Raw genomic sequence first — 20,829 nt, forward strand, 5'->3', positions numbered from 1 at the left:
ATCATTCCCTATCGTTCCCTATCGTTCCTCTTACCTCCCTATCGTTCCCTATCGTTCCCTATCGTTCCTCTTACCTCCCTATCGTTCCCTATCGTTCCCTATCGTTCCTCTTACCTCTTACCTCCCTATCGTTCCCTATCGTTCCTCTTACCTCTTACCTCCCTATCATTCCCTATCGTTCCCTATCGTTCCTCTTACCTCTTACCTCCCTATCGTTCCCTATCATTCCTCTTACCTCTTAGCTCTTACCTCCCTATCGTTCCCTATCGTTCCTCTTACCTCTTACCTCCCTATCATTCCCTATCGTTCCCTATCGTTCCTCTTACCTCCCTATCGTTCCCTATCGTTCCTCTTACCTCCCTATCGTTCCCTATCGTTCCTCTTACCTCTTAGCTCTTACCTCCCTATCGTTCCCTATCGTTTCTCTTACCTCTTACCTCCCTATCGTTCCCTATCGTTCCTCTTACCTCTTACCTCTTACCTCCCTATCGTTCCCTATCGTTCCTCTTACCTCCCTATCGTTCCCTATTGTTCCTCTTACCTCTTACCTCCCTATCGTTCCCTATCGTTCCTCTTACCTCTTACCTCCCTATCGTTCCCTATCGTTCCTCTTAGCTCTTACCTCCCTATCGTTCCCTATCGTTCCTCTTACCTCTTACCTCCCTATCGTTCCTCTTACCTCTTACCTCTTACCTCCCTATCGTTCCCTATCGTTCCTCTTACCTCTTACTTCCCTATCGTTCCTCTTACCTCTTACCTCCCTATCGTTCCCTATCGTTCCTCTTACCTCTTACCTCTTACCTCCCTATCGTTCCCTATCGTTCCTCTTACCTCTTACCTCCCTATCGTTCCCTATCGTTCCTCTTACCTCTTACTTCCCTATCGTTCCTCTTACCTCTTACCTCCCTATCGTTCCCTATCGTTCCTCTTACCTCTTACCTCTTACCTCCCTATCGTTCCCTATCGTTCCTCTTACCTCTTACCTCCCTATCGTTCCCTATCGTTCCTCTTACCTCTTACCTCCCTATCGTTCCCTATCGTTCCTCTTAGCTCTTACCTCCCTATCGTTCCCTATCGTTCCTCTTACCTCTTACCTCCCTATCGTTCCTCTTACCTCTTACCTCTTACCTCCCTATCGTTCCCTATCGTTCCTCTTACTTCTTACTTCCCTATCGTTCCTCTTACCTCTTACCTCCCTATCGTTCCCTATCGTTCCTCTTACCTCTTACCTCCCTATCGTTCCTCTTTCCTCTTACCTCTTACCTCCCTATCGTTCCCTATCGTTCCTCTTAGCTCTTACCTCCCTATCGTTCCCTATCGTTCCTCTTACCTCTTACCTCCCTATCGTTCCTCTTACCTCTTACCTCTTACCTCCCTATCGTTCCCTATCGTTCCTCTTACCTCTTACTTCCCTATCGTTCCTCTTACCTCTTACCTCCCTATCGTTCCCTATCGTTCCTCTTACCTCTTACCTCCCTATCGTTCCCTATCGTTCCCCTTACCTCTTACTTCCCTATCGTTCCCCTTACCTCTTACCTCCCTATCGTTCCCCATCATTCCCCTTATCTCTTACCTCTTACCCCCCTATCGTTCCCTATCGTTCCTCTTACCTCTGTTTTTCTCCACTTCTGTTTGTCTGTTTCTTTCTTTCTTGTTTGTTGTTTTTCCTTTTCCTCTAGTCTTTTAACATTTGGATCTTAGCATTTTTGTAGGACATCACTGAATAATTCATAACAGCTGAGAGCAGGAACAATAAGTTTTGGCTACTGTGAGAGAACATGGCCTGGTTGAACACACACACACACACACACACACACACACACACACACACACACACACACACACACACACACACACACACACACACAAGCTGACCAAGAGAAACTTCCAGAAAGTTCTAAACATCAGATGGAGGGCTTCTCAGATTGTGACTATAGGCTGCAAATCTGAAATTGTTCTGATTTTCAGAAACCGCTGTATTTGGTTTGATTTGGGACCTGTATGGCAGGAGAAAGTAGTGGTATTCATCCACAAGCCTCTCTGCTGCGGAGGACGACACAGGTCCAGGACACCGCATGTCTGGCTCCAGTGCCAGAAGCCTGTCATGGAGCCTCGTCCCTGCTTGAACTCAGCGAGCTCTGAGCTTTAGAAGTGCCACTTTACCCCATGCAGCTCCATGATTGTGGCTCAACGCTGCCGCGCTTGCCAGGTCACAGCACGCTTTTGCCATGTTATCGTTCTCATTTGTCACAGTTGTGCTCGTGAATGAATGAGAGAAGCCAAGCCCTGCAATTACCTCGACCCTCTGCGAATTCTGGAGTTCTTCCTGTGAGACTTCACGCTACAGAACAACTAAAGGTGGCAGAGGGCTGGATCCGTTCTTCCCAGCCTTCTTCGGGAAAGCGACACCAAATGCATGGGGGGAGGCAGAGAGAAGGGAAGAGATAAAGCCAAAGAGAAAGAGAGATGGAGGGAGAGAGAGGGAGACAGACGGAGACAGAGCAAGCTCGAGAGTGAAGGCAAAGAGAAAGCACGTTTCCTTTCGTGCTGCTGCATTGTCTACGGATAGTGCTACATGCACCACTCTCGCTTTTTCCCTGCCTGTTTGTTTTTCTGTCTATCCCTCTCTTTCTCTCCCTCTCTCTTTCTCTCTTTCTCTCTCTCTCTCATCCTACAGTCCCATGTTTTTTGGCTGAGGTTGATTTTCTCATGAACAGTGTGTGAATAGGCAGCGTTTGGGAAAGGAGCCAAAGTCATTGTGTTTTTTACAGACTGAATGAGTCACGGCCTGAGTCATGCGTCAGAAGTAGTGTTCAGGTACTCACTGAAACGTGTGTGTGTGTGTGTGTGTGTGTGTGTGTGTGTGTGTGTGTGTGAGAATCATGGGGTCATGAGTAGGCAGAGTGGTCTTTGTTACTGGGCTGTGTTAACTGCACCTGTCCACACCATAAGTGTGTTAGCCAAAGCACAGGATACACCAGCAATAAAAACAGATCTGCTCTGGTTCTGTTTGAAATGTAGCGTTGAAACAGAAAATGGAATTTTCCTGGAATTCGTAGTACCTGACAAAAGTACATCTCTCTCTCGCTCTCTCTCGCTCCCTATCTCTATCTCTGCTTCCTGGAGTCCTACAACTTTCTATGCTCTCAGTATTGTTAGCCATTTTTGACCTGCCAGGAACAACTTTAAAAAAACAAACCCTGCTGTCATTATTTACTGTGATCTAACCTCCTGTTTGCATGTTTACTCACTGCAGGTTTCGAGGAAAAAACAAACTCTGACCAACTGATTCCAATCTATTCAGTTCATTCACAGGCCCAGGCAGAACACACAAACACTTGGGAAACTGAACAAAGGCAAAGCAGAAATATAAAAACATTTTCCGGCGTGGATATAGCAGCCGAGGGCCAGGAAGTGTTTGCTCGAGGGGTCGCAGTGCCCGTGGTTCCCGTTACACGTCAGCCTGTCTCGCCGCTCCTGCCCTGACCCCAGGGGAGAGCTTCTGGAAGGTTCTTCTCACGGCCGTGAACCCCCCGACACGGTGGCAGGTGCAGGCGGCGTGTGAGGCACTTATGTGGTGCCAAGGCACAGAAAGAAATCAAGCTTTAGGTCGTCTACAGCCAAGACGCACACAGAACAGAACATTGCGGGCGTTCTCACATGAATACAAGATTTACATTTATGTTTGTGGCATTTAGCAGACGCTCTTATCCAGAGCGACTTAGAAAGGTGCTTTGTCATTTACTCATAGGATGCATCCCATCCAGTACAGTACAAGTACATTACAGTCCGAGATGCTATTGGACTAGGATACTGCTGGAGGCAGGAGGCAACGCAGATACCTCGACAAAATTACAACAATAAGTATCATTTCAAACAATGTGTGCTAGGATGGTTCAGTTAATCAACACTAGAGCAATATTTCCATAAGTGCATGAGCAGTGGTCATTTAACATACGCCGCATATACAGTAGGTGTGGTTGAGACAGGACAAGATAGCAATCATATTTTGTGTGTGTGTGTGTGTGTGTGTGTGTGTGTGTATGAGTGCATGTGAGAAACTATCAGCTGTAAATTATAATTGGATTATAGTTGCCTGCTAATTAATCATCAGAGTACCTGGAGTACTGACATGCGGCGTGTGTCGCACACACACTAGAGTGTTCTCCTGCAGTAATTAGGTAGTGTGTTGCCCACCCCCCCCAGAGCTCTCAGAGTCTGCCAGTGTCAGGTGCTCTGTATCCGCCTGCTTTTTGCTCACCATGCCAAGTAATTTTCCACTGCCCTCAAGGCACGGCGAGGGAGCGTATCATGTTTCTCACAGTGCATTTACCTCACCTAGTGAATGCAGTTGGATCGATGTGCCGGAGATGATTCCAGAACAGCCCTCGTGCTCTGAAACGCCACGCGTACGAGGACCTGCGTTCCCTGCCAAGTGCGGTCATTAGTGTAAAGTGCTGTACTGGCGAGGGCCAGTGAGGTCAAAATGGAGTTTAACTCTGTTATTAGATCACATTCACACACATTCATGCACACCTTCACTTCCCAGAGTGTGTGAGTTATCACTCACTGGACAGTTCCAGGGTTGTTTATCGCGTTGTTCCACACGTTGCTCTGGAGTTCTGGAACCTTCTCTGTGTCTGTCTGAAGCCACAGAGAGAAAAGTGAATTCTGGCCCACCTACACACAGAGCAACGTATCTCATGACAGCCTTGGCAGCTGCCCTGACCCCACTGTGTGTGTGTGTGTGTGTGTGTGTGTGTGTGTGTGTGTGTGTGTGTGTGTGTGTGTGTGTGTGTGTGTGTGTGTGTGTGTGTGTGTGTGTGTGTGTGTGTGTGTGTATGAACTTTACTTGACTATACATGCTTAATTCTCCACTTATAGTGAATCTTCTTCTCAGATGATTGTGGAGATTGTTAGTCAGTGCCCTCATTCAGCGCACAAGCACACACACACACACACACACACACACAGATGCAGGCCCTCTGCCGAATCACAGTTACTATGCCAACTGGCTCACAGATCTGGATGAGTTTACTGGGAGATTTTATGCAGGAGTCCTAAAGGTTTCATACTGCCTGTAAGAGCATGATAAATGCTCACTTATAACTAGATTACTGAGCACTGGGGCTTAATTGTGTGTGTGTGTGTGTGTGTGTGTGTGTGTGTGTGTGTGTGTGTGTGTGTGTGTGTGTGTGTGTGTGTGTGTGTGTGTGTGTGTGTGTGTGTGTGTGTGTGTGTGTGTGTGTGTGTGTGTGTGTGTGTGTGTGTGTTCTGATGCCGTGTTTGCCAGTCAGAGATTTACAGTTCTCTGTGTGTTTCCTAATCTGTGGAGGCCGGTGTGCTGTAAGCAGAGTCTTAGAGCTCCTTGTTTGTCGTAGACTGACCACAGCAGCATTCAGCAGTCACTCTTTGGATTCTGGTTCCCGCGTGGTTTTCACAGTGCCTTTACTTATCACTCTGATAAAGCGTGCGCACATGCGTGCGAGCTTGAGTGCATTCGCACAAGCACGCGTGCGTGTATGCATTTTCTCCAGTTCTCGGCCCTTTTGCTGGAACATGAGGCACAAAGTCGGTTCAGGCAAAATGTGCCATGTCCAAGCAGCTTTGACCGCTCACTGCTGCAGTGCTGAACGGTCACGGGTGGAGCTCACTGCTGCAGTGCTGAGCGGTCACGGGTGGAGCTCACTGCTCCGGGGCTGAGCGGTCACGGGTGGAGCTCACTGCTCCGGGGCTGAGCGGTCACGGGTGGAGCTCACTGCTCCGGGGCTGAGCGGTCACGGGTGGAGCTCACTGCTCCGGGGCTGAGCGGTCACGGGTGGAGCTCACTGCTCCGGGGCTGAGCGGTCACGGGTGGAGCTCACTGCTCCGGGGCTGAGCGGTCACGGGTGGAGCTCATTGTTCCGGGGCTGAACGGTCACGGGTGGAGCTCACTGTTCCGGGGCTGAACGGTTACGGGTGGAGCTCATTTCCACTCGTGTAACCCCAGCACACCACAGACCTGGAAAAAGTGCACCCTGCTACAAAATATTTTTTCTATATCAATAACTAACATATTATTGAGGGATCTGGGAGCTCTTTGTAATATGATATTGTATTGACCTGCATATCTTATAAATCTGGGCCCATATGTATGAAGCAGCTTAAAAGCATCCCCACTGTATCATTTTTTACTGGGTTGTTAAGGAAAACTGATCTTAGATCAGATTCGAGTTGGGGGGTTAAATCCAGTTAAATGTTTTCTCTATGCCAAATGCTGTAAATATAAATCTTTTCTCTATGGTTTGTGTGGCAGTCTTGCTAAGTCTAATATCCCAGAGTCTAATGTTATCCTGCGATTTGCACTGTCCTCTCCACATCAGTCTGAGCGAAGTCTGACTTTAACGTTTTCCAGCCCTGACACTGAAAGCTCCACTTTGTGCTGCTCTCCTCAGGTCTTCCAGAGCAGTACTACAGCCTGGTGTGGTTCCTCAGCCCCATCCTGGGCCTCCTGTTCACCCCTCTGATTGGCTCGGCCAGCGACCGATGCACGCTTCACTGGGGACGCCGTCGCCCCTTCATCCTGGCACTGTGCGTGGGCGTGCTCATAGGCGTGGCACTCTTCCTCAACGGTTCCCTGATAGGTGCGCTCCAGGAGAGGGAACACTCACACACACTCACACACACACTCTCACACACACTCACACACACACTCTCACACACACACACACACACACACAACTTTGAAGGTAGGCCGATCAATAATCGGTAACGTTACCATAAGGTTTGTATACCTCCTGCATCGTTTTCTTGTGAGAAGAATGAAAACGTTTCAGAGGAAAGGCCGTCCACCTTGTAAGATGTCCGAGAGTGACTGACAGTCACTGTCTGAGAGTGAATGAGCAAACATTTTAAGTCAGTCATGTCGCTACAGCCAGATTATTTAAAGAATCTAGGAGCCTTCTGCTAGGTGCAGGATCCTGAGATGAAGAAGGACGAGAGTGTCTCGTGTTGAACCATGACTCTGCTCAAGGTAGGCTGGAGCAGGCGGGATAATTCAGCGAAAAGCACGGCCTGCAGCACCAAGGGACCACCCAGATCTCAGCAGCAGTCAGCTGCATCCTTTTCTGTTTCAGACAGGAATTCTGTCCCCCAACAGAGTGCCCCCATCCATGCACTCCTTCAAGGCTCGACACACCACTCAACACTGCAGGCCAGGGAGAACCTTAGGGCTCATCACCTGGGATTTGCCCTTTTCTCCTCGTCACCGTAATCACCGTCAATTAATTAACAATTCACGCTTACAGAATTGCCGCCTTAGGTGACAGTGGGGTGGAGCCCCTGTGGTTGAACTCCAGGAAGGAAGACGTCTCCCATAGTGCCTGTGTTAATGACGGGAACCGAAACTGCCGAGGACGTTCCATGCGGTGGGAATTGTGTTAGGAGCCAACTGTCAGGTCACCCAGCTCCGAGACGTGCGCCTTTGTAAAAGATTCTGTGAAAGCAAATAAAAAAGCAGGTAGAGACTAGAGAAATGTCATTCGAGGAAGGTTTTTAGAGGGTTAGGGTTGGGGACAGGGTGCGTGATATGTGGTAGTTAATCTGATGTTATTTATTGGGAAATACAAGAACAGATGTTTCTATAAGGAAACAAAAACAAGAACTTTAGTCAAAAGTAGGCATAATTCATTCAAACAGCAGTTGTCTTTTTTGTAGCTGAAGTATGATACAGGAGTAAAGGCTTAGCAAAGGCTGGGAGAGTGACCTGTCGTTACCCCACACAGTCTGCTGTTGAGGGAGAGGGGGAGAGAGAGAGAGAGGGAGAGAGAGAGAGAGAGGGAGAGAGAGAGAGAGAGAGGGAGGGAGAGAGAGAGAGAGAGAGAGAGGGAGAGAGAGAGAGAGGGAGAGAGAGAGAGAGAGGTGCACGTCAGATTGTGAACCCTGTCCGTCTCAGTGACATGGGAAAGGACTAGGAACCAGTTCACAGGGAAAGATTTCCTGTTGTGCCCCTTTTTTACCTTTCATTGGCTATCCGGAACAACTTCCTGTCTCCTGTCTCTAGTCAGCACCAGCTCCGTGGGCAGGAAGAGAGCCACACACAGGCTTACACATGACTACTGCAACACGTCTCATTCTCTCACTCTCAGATTCTCTCGATCTATCTATCTGTCTGTACGTCTGTCTGTTTTATCTGTTGTCTCACCCCATATGCCCTTTCCCTGCCTCTCTCCCTCCATCTCTTGTTCGCTCTCTCTATAACCCCTTTTTCTTTCTTACTTGTTGTCATTTTTTTAGTTTGTAAAATGCTTTCTTGCTGACTTTTTTAAAGGATTAGAAAGTGGAAGCAATCGTATAACATTTATGTTTCAAATGGGCAAAAGATCCCGTAATAATATATTATGCAAATAAAATGTAAAGCTTACATTTTTATTAAGTGCTTTATGTAATAAACATAAAATAGAGAATAGAAAATAAAACAGAAAAGAATAATAAGTGAATAAAATGAATACAAGAACAAAAAGGATCTGAATATAAGAATGACTATAAGAACAAAGAAACACATTGTAAGTGCTTTACACTAAAACTTAAAGTGATGGAACACTTTGCCTTTTATAGAAATAATGAAATATTATTGGATGCAATAATAACTAAGTACATATGTAAGTAGAGATGTTTTGGGTTTTTTTTGAACACGCTAAGGTTGTCTATTGATCTCCAATTTTTCAAATAGAGAATTCCAGCGCTTGTGGCCATATTAATCAGAGACTGTAAGGGAGTAATGTGTGCTGTTCTCTCTAGAACGGGAGTAATGTGCGCTGTTATCTCTAGAACGGGAGTAATGTGCTCTGTTCTCTCTAGAACGGGAGTAATGTGCGCTGTTATCTCTAGAACGGGAGTAATGTGCGCTGTTATCTCTAGAACGGGAGTAATGTGTGCTGTTCTCTCTAGAACGGGAGTAATGTGCGCTGTTATCTCTAGAACAGGAGTAATGTGCGCTGTTATCTCTAGAACGGGAGTAATGTGTGCTGTTCTCTCTAGAACTGGAGTAATGTGCTCTGTTCTCTCTAGAACGGGAGTAATGTGCTCTGTTCTCTAGAACTGGAGTAATGTGTGCTGTTCTCTCTAGAACTGGAGTAATGTGTGCTGTTCTCTCTAGAACTGGAGTAATGTGTGCTGTTCTCTCTAGAACTGGAGTAATGTGTGCTGTTCTCTAGAACTGGAGTGATGTGCGCTGTTCTCTCTAGAACTGGAGTGATGTGCGCTGTTCTCTAGAACTGGAGTAATGTGTGCTGTTCTCTCTAGAACTGGAGTAATGTGCGCTGTTCTCTCTAGAACTGGAGTAATGTGTGCTGTTCTCTAGAACTGGAGTGATGTGCGCTGTTCTCTCTAGAACTGGAGTGATGTGCGCTGTTCTCTAGAACGAGTAATGTGTGCTGTTCTCTCTAGAACTGGAGTAATGTGTGCTGTTCTCTCTAGAACTGGAGTAATGTGTGCTGTTCTCTCTAGAACTGGAGTAATTTGCGCTGTTCTCTCTAGAACTGGAGTAATTTGCGCTGTTCTCTCTAGAACTGGAGTAGTGCGTGCCATTCCCTTTCTGTCAGTTATAGCTAATGAAGGGTCTTCTAGGGGAGTCCAGTTACATTCCTGGCGGGGATAAATGTGCATGAGTTTCTCAAGGTCTCATTGGGACATTAAGTCTTTGGTTCGAGCTATATTCTAAAGATGGTAGAAAGCTGGATTGCAGAGACTTGGAAATGTGAGATCCGACACTAACATTTCTAACTGGGTCTTTCAATATACACTAATTTTAAGAGACTCCTCTCTATTGCCAGATATCGTATGTTTTGTCTTTATTTAACTTGTTTATATGCTCCAAACTGGCATGAGATTACTGTGGCCTGAAACATTCTTATCATGGCCCTACCCTGAACGCAAGCACCAACCAGTGTGATCAATTAGCACACACACACACACAAACACACACACACACTCTGATAGTGCTGGGCAACACATCATTTCATGTATTAGGACAGCTGGTCTGGATACATAAAGTGCATTTCCCCAGGGTGTGTGGTGTGTGTGTTTGCGTATGTGTGCATGTGTGTGTGTGTGTGTGCGTGTGCGTGTGCGTATGCATGTATCTGCACACACTAATCTATATTGGATTACATATACATATAGACACAGGCATACAAACACATCAGCACATACAGAAAAACCCCACATTGTGTAATGATCATGGTTCATAGCGTCTGTTTGCTCTCTTACGTGGTAGGAATCTTTACCGCCATTTTTTTTGCTTTAGTGCAGGGATATGTGTTAGTAAATACCGAGAGCCGCTCTCTCTTTGCCATGTTCGCTACAGGTCTGGCCATCGGCGACATGCCCAGCAAGCAGCCCATTGGCATCGTGCTGACCGTACTGGGCGTGGTGGTACTGGACTTCTGCGCGGATGCGGCCGAAGGCCCCATACGAGCATACCTGCTGGACGTGGCTGACACAGAAGAGCAGGACATGGCGCTCAACATCCACGCCTTCTCAGCAGGTTCCACACGCACACGCGCACACACACACACACACACACACACACACACACACACACACACACACACACACACACACACACACACAGAGTGCTCTCAACATCCACGCCTTCTCAGCAGGTTACACACACACACACACACACACACAGAGTGCTCTCAACATCCACGCCTTCTCAGCAGGTTACACACACACACACACACACACACACACACACACACACAGAGTGCTCTCAACATCCACACCTTCTCAGCAGGTTCCACACACACGCGCGCACACACACACACACACACACACACACACACACACACACACACACACACACACACAGAGTGCTCTCAACATCCACGCCTTCTCAGCAGGTTACACACACACACACAGAGTGCTCTCAACATCCACGCCTTCTCAGCAGGTTACACACACACACACAGAGTGCTCTCAACATCCACGCCTTCTCAGCAGGTTACACACACACACACACACAGAGTGCTCTCAACATCCACACCTTCTCAGCAGGTTCCACACACACGCACGCACACACACACACACACACACACACACACACACACACACACACACAGAGTGCTCTCAACATCCACGCCTTCTCAGCAGGTTACACACATACTCGCATGTACACATGCAGACATAGGCGAGCCACACAGCCCCTATTGCACCTCCGGGCCTTTTCAAAAAGCACATCTCACACACACACACACACACATAAAGTGCTGTCGATATCCACACCTCCTCAGTGGATCCACACCTCCAACGTGCACACAGTGCTCCTCAACATCCACGGCATCTCAACAGGTACACATAGAGAGATACACACACACACACACACACACACAAAGATACACACAGACACACACACATACACAAATACACACACACAGAGATACACAGATACTCACACACACACACATTTAGCATCTTGACTTCTTAGTAGTTATGTTACTACACAAATAGACCTTTAGTGTTCTCTGCCTACCGCCACAGACTGGACTGTTTACACCAATGCTATGCTACATTGTGTTGTGGGGTGTTTTTTATTACTAGGAGGTAATAATCTGTTTGTCAGAGTACCATTTTAGTACATTAAAGTCCATTATTAATCTCTGACTCCAACCTGGAAGAAATAGGCTGTTTCTGTTCACATATTTTAGCCACTGTTTGAAGGTCATAAACCAAGTCGCTGTCTGTGTATTGGCAGGCCTGGGAGGAGCTGTGGGCTACGCTTTCGGCGGCCTCGACTGGACCCACACCTTCCTGGGCATGGTCTTCAAGTCGCAGGAACAGATTCTGTTTGTGTTTGCTGCCCTGCTCTTCACTGTCTCCGTGGGGCTCCACCTGTTCAGCATCGAGGAGGAGCAGTACTGCCCCCAGCAGGAGCGGCTGGAGGAAGTGGGGGACACCGTCTCGTCCTCCTACGGCAAGCCCAACGGCCCGCTGGGCCTGCCGGCGCCTGAGCCCTCGCCCGCCCCAGAGCTGATCGGCGAGGATGAGCCGTACGAGCGCTCGGTGGTGTTGGCCGATCGCCGCTCCGAGCAGGACCTGGAGCTGGACTTCCTGCATGCCGAGCTGGTGCGCAGCAAGAGCGACTCAGTGCTGGCCATGGCTGACGGGCCGCTGGAGCACCTGGACCACGAGGCGCTGTTCCTGCGGCAGATCGAGCCGTCCATCTTCCTGGAGGAGCGCGCCCCATCCTACCACGGCTCGCCCCAGCGTCGCCGCAGCGATGACGACAGCACCGACGGCCGGGAGCTCCCGCCCGGCCGCCTCAGCCTGTCCGAACCGGAGCCGGAGGACGAGGAGGCACCGCTCCACGCCTGGCCCGCCGAGCCCAAGGTCCCCAACGGCCACACGTCCAGCCCCGGCGGGGACGGCGGTGGCCCCCCGCGGCCGCCGCAGCCTGCCGGCGCGTCGGCCCGCCGGCGTCGCCACACCTTCTACCGTCAGTCCTCTCACACCTTCTCCTACTACGGACGCCTGGGGTCGCACCGCTACCGCTTCCGGCGCGCCAACGCCGCCGTGCTCATCAAGCCGTCACGGAGCATGAACGACATCTATGAGCTGCAGCAGCGGCTGAAGCAGGCACAGAGGCAGAGGGCCCGGCACCAGAGTGGCAACACCACGTCTAGCGGCGACACAGAGAGCGAAGAGGGCGAGGGCGAGACCACCGTGCGCCTCTTGTGGATGTCCATGCTGAAGATGCCCAGGGAGCTGCTGCACCTGTGCGCCTGTCATCTGCTCACCTGGTTCTCCGTCATCGCCGAGGCCGTGTTCTACACTGACTTCATGGGGCAGGTCATCTACGAGGGAGACCCTACGGTGAGAAATCACCTCTTCTCCACGTCACCAAACGACGACACTGCGGTTTACGGTTGTTACTCAAGGACGCTGTAAAACATCTACCATACTTTCGTATTAGTCTCGGACATTTTCAGGTTTTGTTGTAGACAACTGCCGTTCGGACCATTCATTTTCTGACATAAACACGTTGTTTTAGAGAACCTGAGTTAAAGATCTTTAAGAAATAAACTATTTCCAGAAAACGCTATAGTGTCTGACGTTGAGACATATTACTTTTACTTTTGATGGCTTATTCAAGTCCGCACTTTACTTCCCCGTTAAGCTGAAACGTTAGAGCCACGTGGCCACGTTGTTCCCGGACGCCCTGAGTCTGTCTGAGCCGGTGTCTGTGTTCCCAGGCTCCTGCTAACTCCACGGTGCTGCAAAACTACCATAAAGGAGTGCAGATGGGATGCTGGGGACTGGTGATCTACGCTGCCACCGCGGCTGTCTGCTCGGGTGAGTCATCCCCCATCCCTCCATGAGCCCACAAACACCCCCCCGCACAAAGCCTCTGCCTTTTTGCCCCAAATCTCCCCGCTGTTGCGTGTCCTTACGACAAAGTGCAGTGCCGAGGGTTAGCGTGCGGGGGACAGCGGCCGGCTAGCTTTCGCCACGGAAACGGGGCTGTTTCGGAGGGTTACAGAGGTATCGGGAGGTATCGAGTTTGGAGTGGGAGCAGCTGGCACGCCGCCTCTCTCCACAGCTTGACCCTGGAGGCCCTCCACACGCTGTCCTGAACAAGCATTAACCCCGCGAGCCGTTACGGAAACGCCCCTGCATGGTTTTTTTTGGTTTTTTTTGTGGGGTCCACACTTTGTTCTGAACGTGCTTTGTTTCTTTTCTCCAGTTTTACTCCAGAAGTACCTGGACAACTTTGACCTGAGCATCAAGGTCATCTACATCCTGGGCACGCTGGGCTTCTCCGTCGGCACGGCCGTCATGGCCCTCTTTCCAAACGTCTACGTTTCAATGGTGATGATCAGCAGCATGGGCGCCATCTCCATGAGCATTTCCTACTGCCCCTACGCCCTGCTCGGCCAGTACCACGACATCAAAGAGGTGAGGCGCCAGTGCTCCGCTCTGCTGGCCTTTTAGAGAACCTACAGCAGTCCGTGCCAAACCATTTAATTCCTCGGATTAATCGTCGGTAAAAGAATTCTGAGTGTTCGGCTTGCTGCTTGGCACGCCATTCAGCCTGTCTGCTAGTTAACAGTATGTGTGACATTTACAGCATGCACTCAAATAACCCAACCTCTTTTATGACTTTCTGTGGAAGACGTTCAAATGTGGCTTTTGGCACACGCTGTATCCATATGGAATAGTTGAATAGAACTTTGCTTGGACTCTGTATCATATATCACTTCCACAGCATACTACCAACCTCATTTGGGTCTCCATCAAATTACCGTCGGCGACAGCGTCTTCCGTAGCTTCCCCCGCAGTAGTAATGGTAGCCAAAAAGAGGAGAATTTGAGACTGCCTTCTTTGACTGAGGGTGTGTTTATGAAAGCTAACACGACCGTGTTCACAGGGAACAGGTTTTCCCCGGAGGGCTGTGCGGCATGACGTATTGACCAGGCTTCTTTCCACTGTTCCACAGTACATCCACCACAGCCCTGGCAACTCCAAGCGAGGGTTCGGCATCGACTGCGCCATCCTGTCGTGCCAGGTTTACATCTCTCAGATCCTGGTGGCGTCGGCGCTGGGCGCGGTGGTGGACGCTGTAGGCAGCGTGCGGGTCATCCCTGTGGTGGCATCGGGCGGCTCCTTCCTGGGCTTCCTGACCTCCTGCTTCCTGGTCATCTACCCGGGTGAGGGCGAGGGAGCAAAAGGTGACCAGGCCAAGACCCCAACGTCCACGGGCAACGAGCGCGGCGAGCAGGCAGCGGCCGAGAAGCCCAGCGTCCTGAAGCTCACCCGCAAGGGTGCCGCCACAACCACGTGCAAGGTGGAGCACGAGTCCACGCTGTGATGCAGGCGGAGGTCGTGCGCCCACGGCCGGGGGCTCGGGGCGTGGCTTTCTTTTGTGTGAGGTTTAGTGTTTGTGTGCACGACTGTCCGTCTGTCCCAGATCTTGGGTGCTGCGGTGAAGGGAGATGCATGCTCTTCCCTCTCGGCGCCTCCAGGGGGCAGCATTGAGCAGTACTCAAACAAGGCAGCAAGGGTGCTCTGCTCTTGGGCTCCGGCTCACTTTCAACATAAAGTTCAGTCAGTTACAGTTTTTAACTTCCACTCCATGCTCAAGTTGGAGGGGGAAAAAAAAGAAATAAAATGTAAACAAAAAAGTTCATTGTATATCTGAATCACAGCTGAATCATTTGCATGAGCCAAATGATATTTTTCCTTGTCAGTTATGTTACTACTATTAGAATCATGTTAAATTAAAACTATTAAATTAGACTCTTTTTTGCCTCTGGTCTAGGAGAGGACTGTGTGATTACCAAAAGCTGCGCAATATAATTACTTTTTTGGGTCTTGTTTCTATATTTTAAACTATGTTGACTCTTTTTTTCTGAAGAAGTAATATGCAGATGTGTGAAGGAATCTTGATGTTTTAAGAAAAAACATCCAAAGGTTTAGAACTGAGACAGAAATTCCTGTTTCTGCATTTCATTTAAGTATTTAAAGTGTTTTCAATTGTGAACAGCCACTGAGGTCAGTACTAGCAGGAATCACTCAAGGATTCCTACATTTCCCATGTTCCTCTACTCTGCCTGTGAGTGTGTGTTGCACTTGCGCGCAAGTGTCAGAATTGCACTTGCTCTTTCTATCCACAGCTCTTTTCAACATTACCATTTGTGCAAACGCTTCACAACATCACAAATAATCTCAGAGTAATGCTGCAAGTATTTTTTTTTTTTTTTTTGAGCATGTACCAAATGAAGAAAAAATAAACAAGTGTGCGAGTATTGCGGGAGACACCCTGAGGAGGATTGCGCGGTGTGAGCTGACGGAGCTCCAGCTGTCGGTGTGTCCCCTCTTCGTGTCCTTGTGGTCATAGCAGCGTGTGTGATTTGCACATGTGGAGCTGGCATCTGTGACAGAGTGCCAGCGCTCGTTGTATTGGAGTGCCTGCGCCCGGTGGCGAAGGTGACGTGCTCGAGAAGCATTGCATAGCATTTCAACGGGCGCCATCTTGGCAGCCCTAAGCACTTTATGCGTCCACAGGGGGGCGCCACACTCTCACTAGAAGTTTGTTTACATTGTCACCTGCTTGCTGCATGCAGGAAGGCTCCACCCAGGACCCACCCCTACCCCGTTTTCCTCCACCTCATCTCCGTCACCTTGGTTCCTCCCGTGCCTGGTCACCAACCGTGCTCCACGGAAGCCTGAGGCACAGGCTCTACAGCAGGTCTGCTGCAGCGTGGCTTTTGGACGAGACAACTGAGAGAAAGGATGAGCTGGGGTCGTGTTCCCGGTCAGCCACGGCTGTGACGTACACTTGGCCTGGCGTGCTGAGACTTTTTGCGCGTCTTCTCAAGGTTGGAAGATCTAAGAGCGGGATGCTCTTCTAATGTTCACTAGACACGATGCTACTTCCTTCATGCCATCTAGCACGTCAGAGACATTGCAGCATGTTGACCACATAGAGATGTCTATGTTCCATTAAAGCAGATTTGTACTAATATGTAACTTTATAGAGTATTAAACCTACACCATAAGCTGTAACCTGTTTTTGTAATGTGCATAAGGAGAAATTAAACTTGAAAACAAAACACCACACCCGCACACCCGCACCATATTCCTGACAAATCAGACACAGTTGCAATAATGATGTTACCTGCCTCAGAACATGTTGACTTTAGTGTGGTAAATTTTTTCTACCTAGTGCATGAGAGGATGTTTGATATGTCTGCGTTGCTAAAAGAAATGCACTTATTAGTTAAATTAGCTGAGACATGTGCTCAGGGGGAGGAGGCAGGTCTCGTTTGGAAATACTTGAAGTGTGTCGCGCTTGTTTTTAAGCGGAGGGGACACTCCTGGGGCTATGCCCGTGGGGTTGGGAGGGAGTTTCCTCCACTAGGGGGCATCACTTTGACCTGCCTTCGTTCAACCAGGGGGCAGGTCAGGTAATGAATGTATATACTGTTTATCGCTCTGCTATGAGCAAAAGATCTGACGTGGCGAAGAGTTTGCACATACAGGGCTGGCTTCCCTGACACTGACAAGATCAGACTTAGCATGAAAAGCGCGACGCCGCTGATGGTGCCAGCTAGTTCGGGAGTGACCTTAATCTAGCGTCCCCCAGAGTTTTGAGGAAAGAATCATCTTGCAAAATAAAAACTGTGGATATTTATTTTTTTTTAGCTCTTTCTCCTTAAAAGCTTTGACATTATTTAAAGATGAAAATATAATTATAAAGAGATATATTTACACTCATTCTAAATGCAAAGGAAAAATGTTTTTGAGATGGAAAGACGTGGGGGTTGTGAGCACATGTTGTGTGTCTATGAGCATGTTACAAAATCACACTTCTCTTCACAAGTCCTGGTATATATTATATATTTTATTCTAAGGAAACGTTTTATTTCAGGTAACACTTCAAGCAGTAGTATTATTTCCTCATTATATTTAGCATTCAGAGGTGTGTAAGTACTGAAGAATTGTTCACGTGGCGTGTGGAAATAAGTCGCTCAAATTTTGCTTCACTGATTTGTTTGCGCTCACTTCCTGCTTCTTTATTTGTAAAGAAAGCGGATGGGCGCTACTTCAGCGTAGCATTTGCTGTGGACGCTCTGCCTTCTTATTTCAAAGCTGTATTTGTTTTCAACACTTTTTTTGCTGCTATTAAAGGCTGAATATTTTAGTTTTGTTTTCTATATAAACTGTATATCCGTCTGTATATGTCTGCGAATATGCTCAAGCCCTCAAATATAGAACTTCAGGAACACTGTCATGAACGCACCTTTAAAGAATCATGGGAAGAAATCCTGATTCCTTTCTTCTTTTCCTCCTCCTTCCCACTGCAGTATGTTTTATCTGTCCTTGTTTTGGGTGTGAGATTCAGTATGACATTCATATGTACGACTGCGCCGTGGCTCTCGGCCATGTGTTACGACATTTAACTTGGCATTAAATTTCACCTGAAACATTCAGAACCTTTGCATCATGTGATTCCAATGTTCAGAAAACTGCCATTTTTTTACGGGTGCTTGAAATATATCACAACTGGATCATTCATCTAGTTTAATGGTAAAAAGAAATTCTGGTACTAGTCATATGTTATGCACTTCTGGACTATGTGTGAATGAAACTGCTGAACATGGATATGAAGATCCAGTTCTCAGAATTTTCCTGATTAAACAGGCATAATAAAGAACATACTGGCTATAATTGAGATCCCAGTGGACAGAGATAAAGTGTTCATGAATACGTCATTTATATATGGTGTCTCCCAGTGAAATATAACCCCTACATTGCATTAATAGCCATCAAAACTTAAACCTGAAAAGTGGCTTGGCGACTAGTCTTTAGCCATGAAAGACCAGAAGTCCCATGAGGACATTAGGACATTTTGAGACCTTAGGACAAACAGCCCCAGACGAAGATCTCTGCATGACTCAACCCCATGGCAACACAGGCCTAGAAACACACTGCTTAGAAAACAGAGCAAACTCATCACTCCAAATGAAAGTCTCAATTAAATTAAAATATTTCAGATTACCTCCCTTCCCCCAAACACAAATGCCATGTCAAATCTTAAAATGTTAAGGCTGCTGAAAAAAAGAATAGCAAATCTTCCAGTGGTGTAAATATACTTATATTAGTAAATCGCTGAACAAAATTACATTTCTTTCTGTTATTACACATCTGACATTTCACACCTTTCCCTGTATGAAAGTAGAAAAACCCTGAAGATATCTGTTTCTTAATATATCCTACAGCATAATAATATTAACTAGTGTGCACCAAGACTTGTAGAATTCTGAAGTTGCAGGCCAGCACGTTGCCACTAGGTGGCACTGCTGTACAGGCGGTTTACATCAGGGTGGCCTGGATTCCTGCATACTGCTACTGTGGTATTAGTGCTCTCTAATTCCAGATCACAGTGGTATATGGTGTGACTGAGAAAATGAGGAGTCGCTTCAAATGGATCCATACATTCGCTAAATACTCCCCAGTGCACTGGTCATTACACAACCACTATAGGGTCTAATGGGTGGAGCTATAATCCTACTAGAATCCCGCAGTTTACCATGACCTGATCACACTTTTATCATAGCAGAACAAATAGGTTTTAATCATGCTTGAAAATAAGCAACCTTTAAACAAAGAGTCTTTTATTACATTGACCAAATTAACATATATATCCATTATCATCATCAATAAATGGATAAACACAGATATAGCCATCGCCATTAAGAAATATATTAGAAGTGTATTTCTCTCCAGTGGCGCATGCATGTGTAAGAGGTGTTTAGTGTTCCTAACAGCATGGCACTGGTGTGTTTGGATCTGGGATAGGAAGCCAGTTACAGTGATCCCCACTAATGCGAAACTTCAGCTCTATATGCTACACCTCAGGGACTGGGCTCAGAAGCACTGTGTTCACTATGCTGGGAATACAAAATGCTTGCCTAGCTAGCTGACAAAGGGCTGAGCCAGCATCCGTAAAGATTAGCCAGTGTGCAATGGAAGTTACTTCCACTAACCAGGTTTTATGATGGTGTACTGTGCTGACTGCTGGAGTGGTAATTGAGAGAGACTGAAGGAAACTGCACATCTCACACTGCTTTGATACTGTTTTTTCTACATGTGATTTTGATGGAAATAGAGCAGATCCGGGGGCTCAGTAAAAAGAAAAACTTACCATATTCTGATTGTGGGGCCTTAAATCATGTGTGTGTGTGTGTGTGTGTGTGTGTGTGTGTGTGTGTGTGTGTGTGTGTGTGTGCAGGTGTGTGCAGGTGTGTGTGTGTTTCATTTGTACCAACAATGTTGTTTGGATGCATGCTGAGCACTGCATGGTTGCATGGACTGGGCACGTTGTGTGTGTGTGTGTGTGTGTGTGTGTGTGTGTGTGTGTGTGTGTGTGTGTGTGTGTGTGTGTGTGTGTGTGTGTGTGTGTGTGGTGTAGTATATGTGTAGTGCGTGTGTTTGTTAGGGTGTCCATGCTGGGTGTGGCGTGGTAATTGGAGAGGGAGATCTTAATTCTCGAGGGATGAGATGAGAGGAGGTTAAGTTAGGTGAATTCACCTGATCCTTGGGGGATGGAGAAAGGTCTCCTTCTCTCTCTCTCTCTCTCTCTCTCTCTCTGTCTCTGTCTCTCTCTATGTCTCTCTCTCTCTCTCTCTCTGTCTCTCTGTCTCCATCCTTCTATTTCCACTCTGTGCAGTGTCAGCATGGAAATGTCCATTCAGCGCCCATGCAGTCCCTTGTGGTATCATCCTCAGAGAGTATTTTCATAAAATGTTGCCAAGCAGAAAACAGATGAACACGTCCCAGAATACCCTGCTGTATCCTCCGTAGGTGAGAAATACTAAACTGTAGTCTAGAAGCACTGGAAGTCCAAAAAAAATTCAACCTTTGCACAGGCCCAAAGGTTGACCTTTGCGGTCATTTGTTGTAACTGAATAACAAACCTCACGTCACACTAACACTTGCAAAGGAAGCCAAAATAAATATAGTAATAATAATTTTAAAGTGTGTTTTTTTCAGGGCCAAGGCTGCTGTACAATATAAAAGAAAAAGTACAAGTCAATAAAGCGAAATTTAAAAAGCACATAGACATACAAAGAAAAGAATAAGACATGTACACATATGTATATACGTGTGAACTTAGTGAACTGAGACTGAGTTGTGGGGGTGTTACTTTGACTTTCAACAGAGTACCACTGTATGCAAATATCAGTCTTAATTTAATCTATATTTGAAAGGGATGTGTGCTGTTCAGAAGGTGAAGAAGCAGCCAGTTCTAAAGTTTAGGAGCTACAGAAGTGATGGATCTAGCAG

General features: G+C 47.5%; 1 protein-coding gene across 5 annotated transcripts in view; it reads left to right on the forward strand.

Annotated features, from left to right (window-relative positions):
- slc45a4a (solute carrier family 45 member 4a) overlaps positions 1-17,975 on the forward strand; it is a 38,501-nt gene extending 20,526 nt beyond the window's left edge. For 4 of the 5 annotated variants that reach the window (XM_081716361.1, XM_081716362.1, XM_035525578.2 and 1 more), the window contains 6 exons: positions 6,435-6,623; positions 10,346-10,525; positions 11,735-12,852; positions 13,233-13,332; positions 13,724-13,935; positions 14,477-17,975. In XM_081716361.1, the coding sequence (XP_081572487.1) occupies positions 6,435-6,623; positions 10,346-10,525; positions 11,735-12,852; positions 13,233-13,332; positions 13,724-13,935; positions 14,477-14,848 (2,171 nt within the window). In that variant the 3' untranslated portion in view covers positions 14,849-17,975. The remainder of the gene's footprint in view (positions 1-6,434; positions 6,624-10,345; positions 10,526-11,734; positions 12,853-13,232; positions 13,333-13,723; positions 13,936-14,476) is intronic. The other variant, XM_081716364.1, reaches the window with a different exon arrangement.
- Positions 17,976-20,829: the final 2,854 nt, after the last annotated feature.

The sequence above is a fragment of the Electrophorus electricus genome, chromosome 6 (assembly GCF_041902795.1).
Source record: "Electrophorus electricus isolate QZ-2024a chromosome 6, ASM4190279v1, whole genome shotgun sequence".
Classification (NCBI taxonomy): domain Eukaryota; kingdom Metazoa; phylum Chordata; class Actinopteri; order Gymnotiformes; family Gymnotidae; genus Electrophorus; species Electrophorus electricus.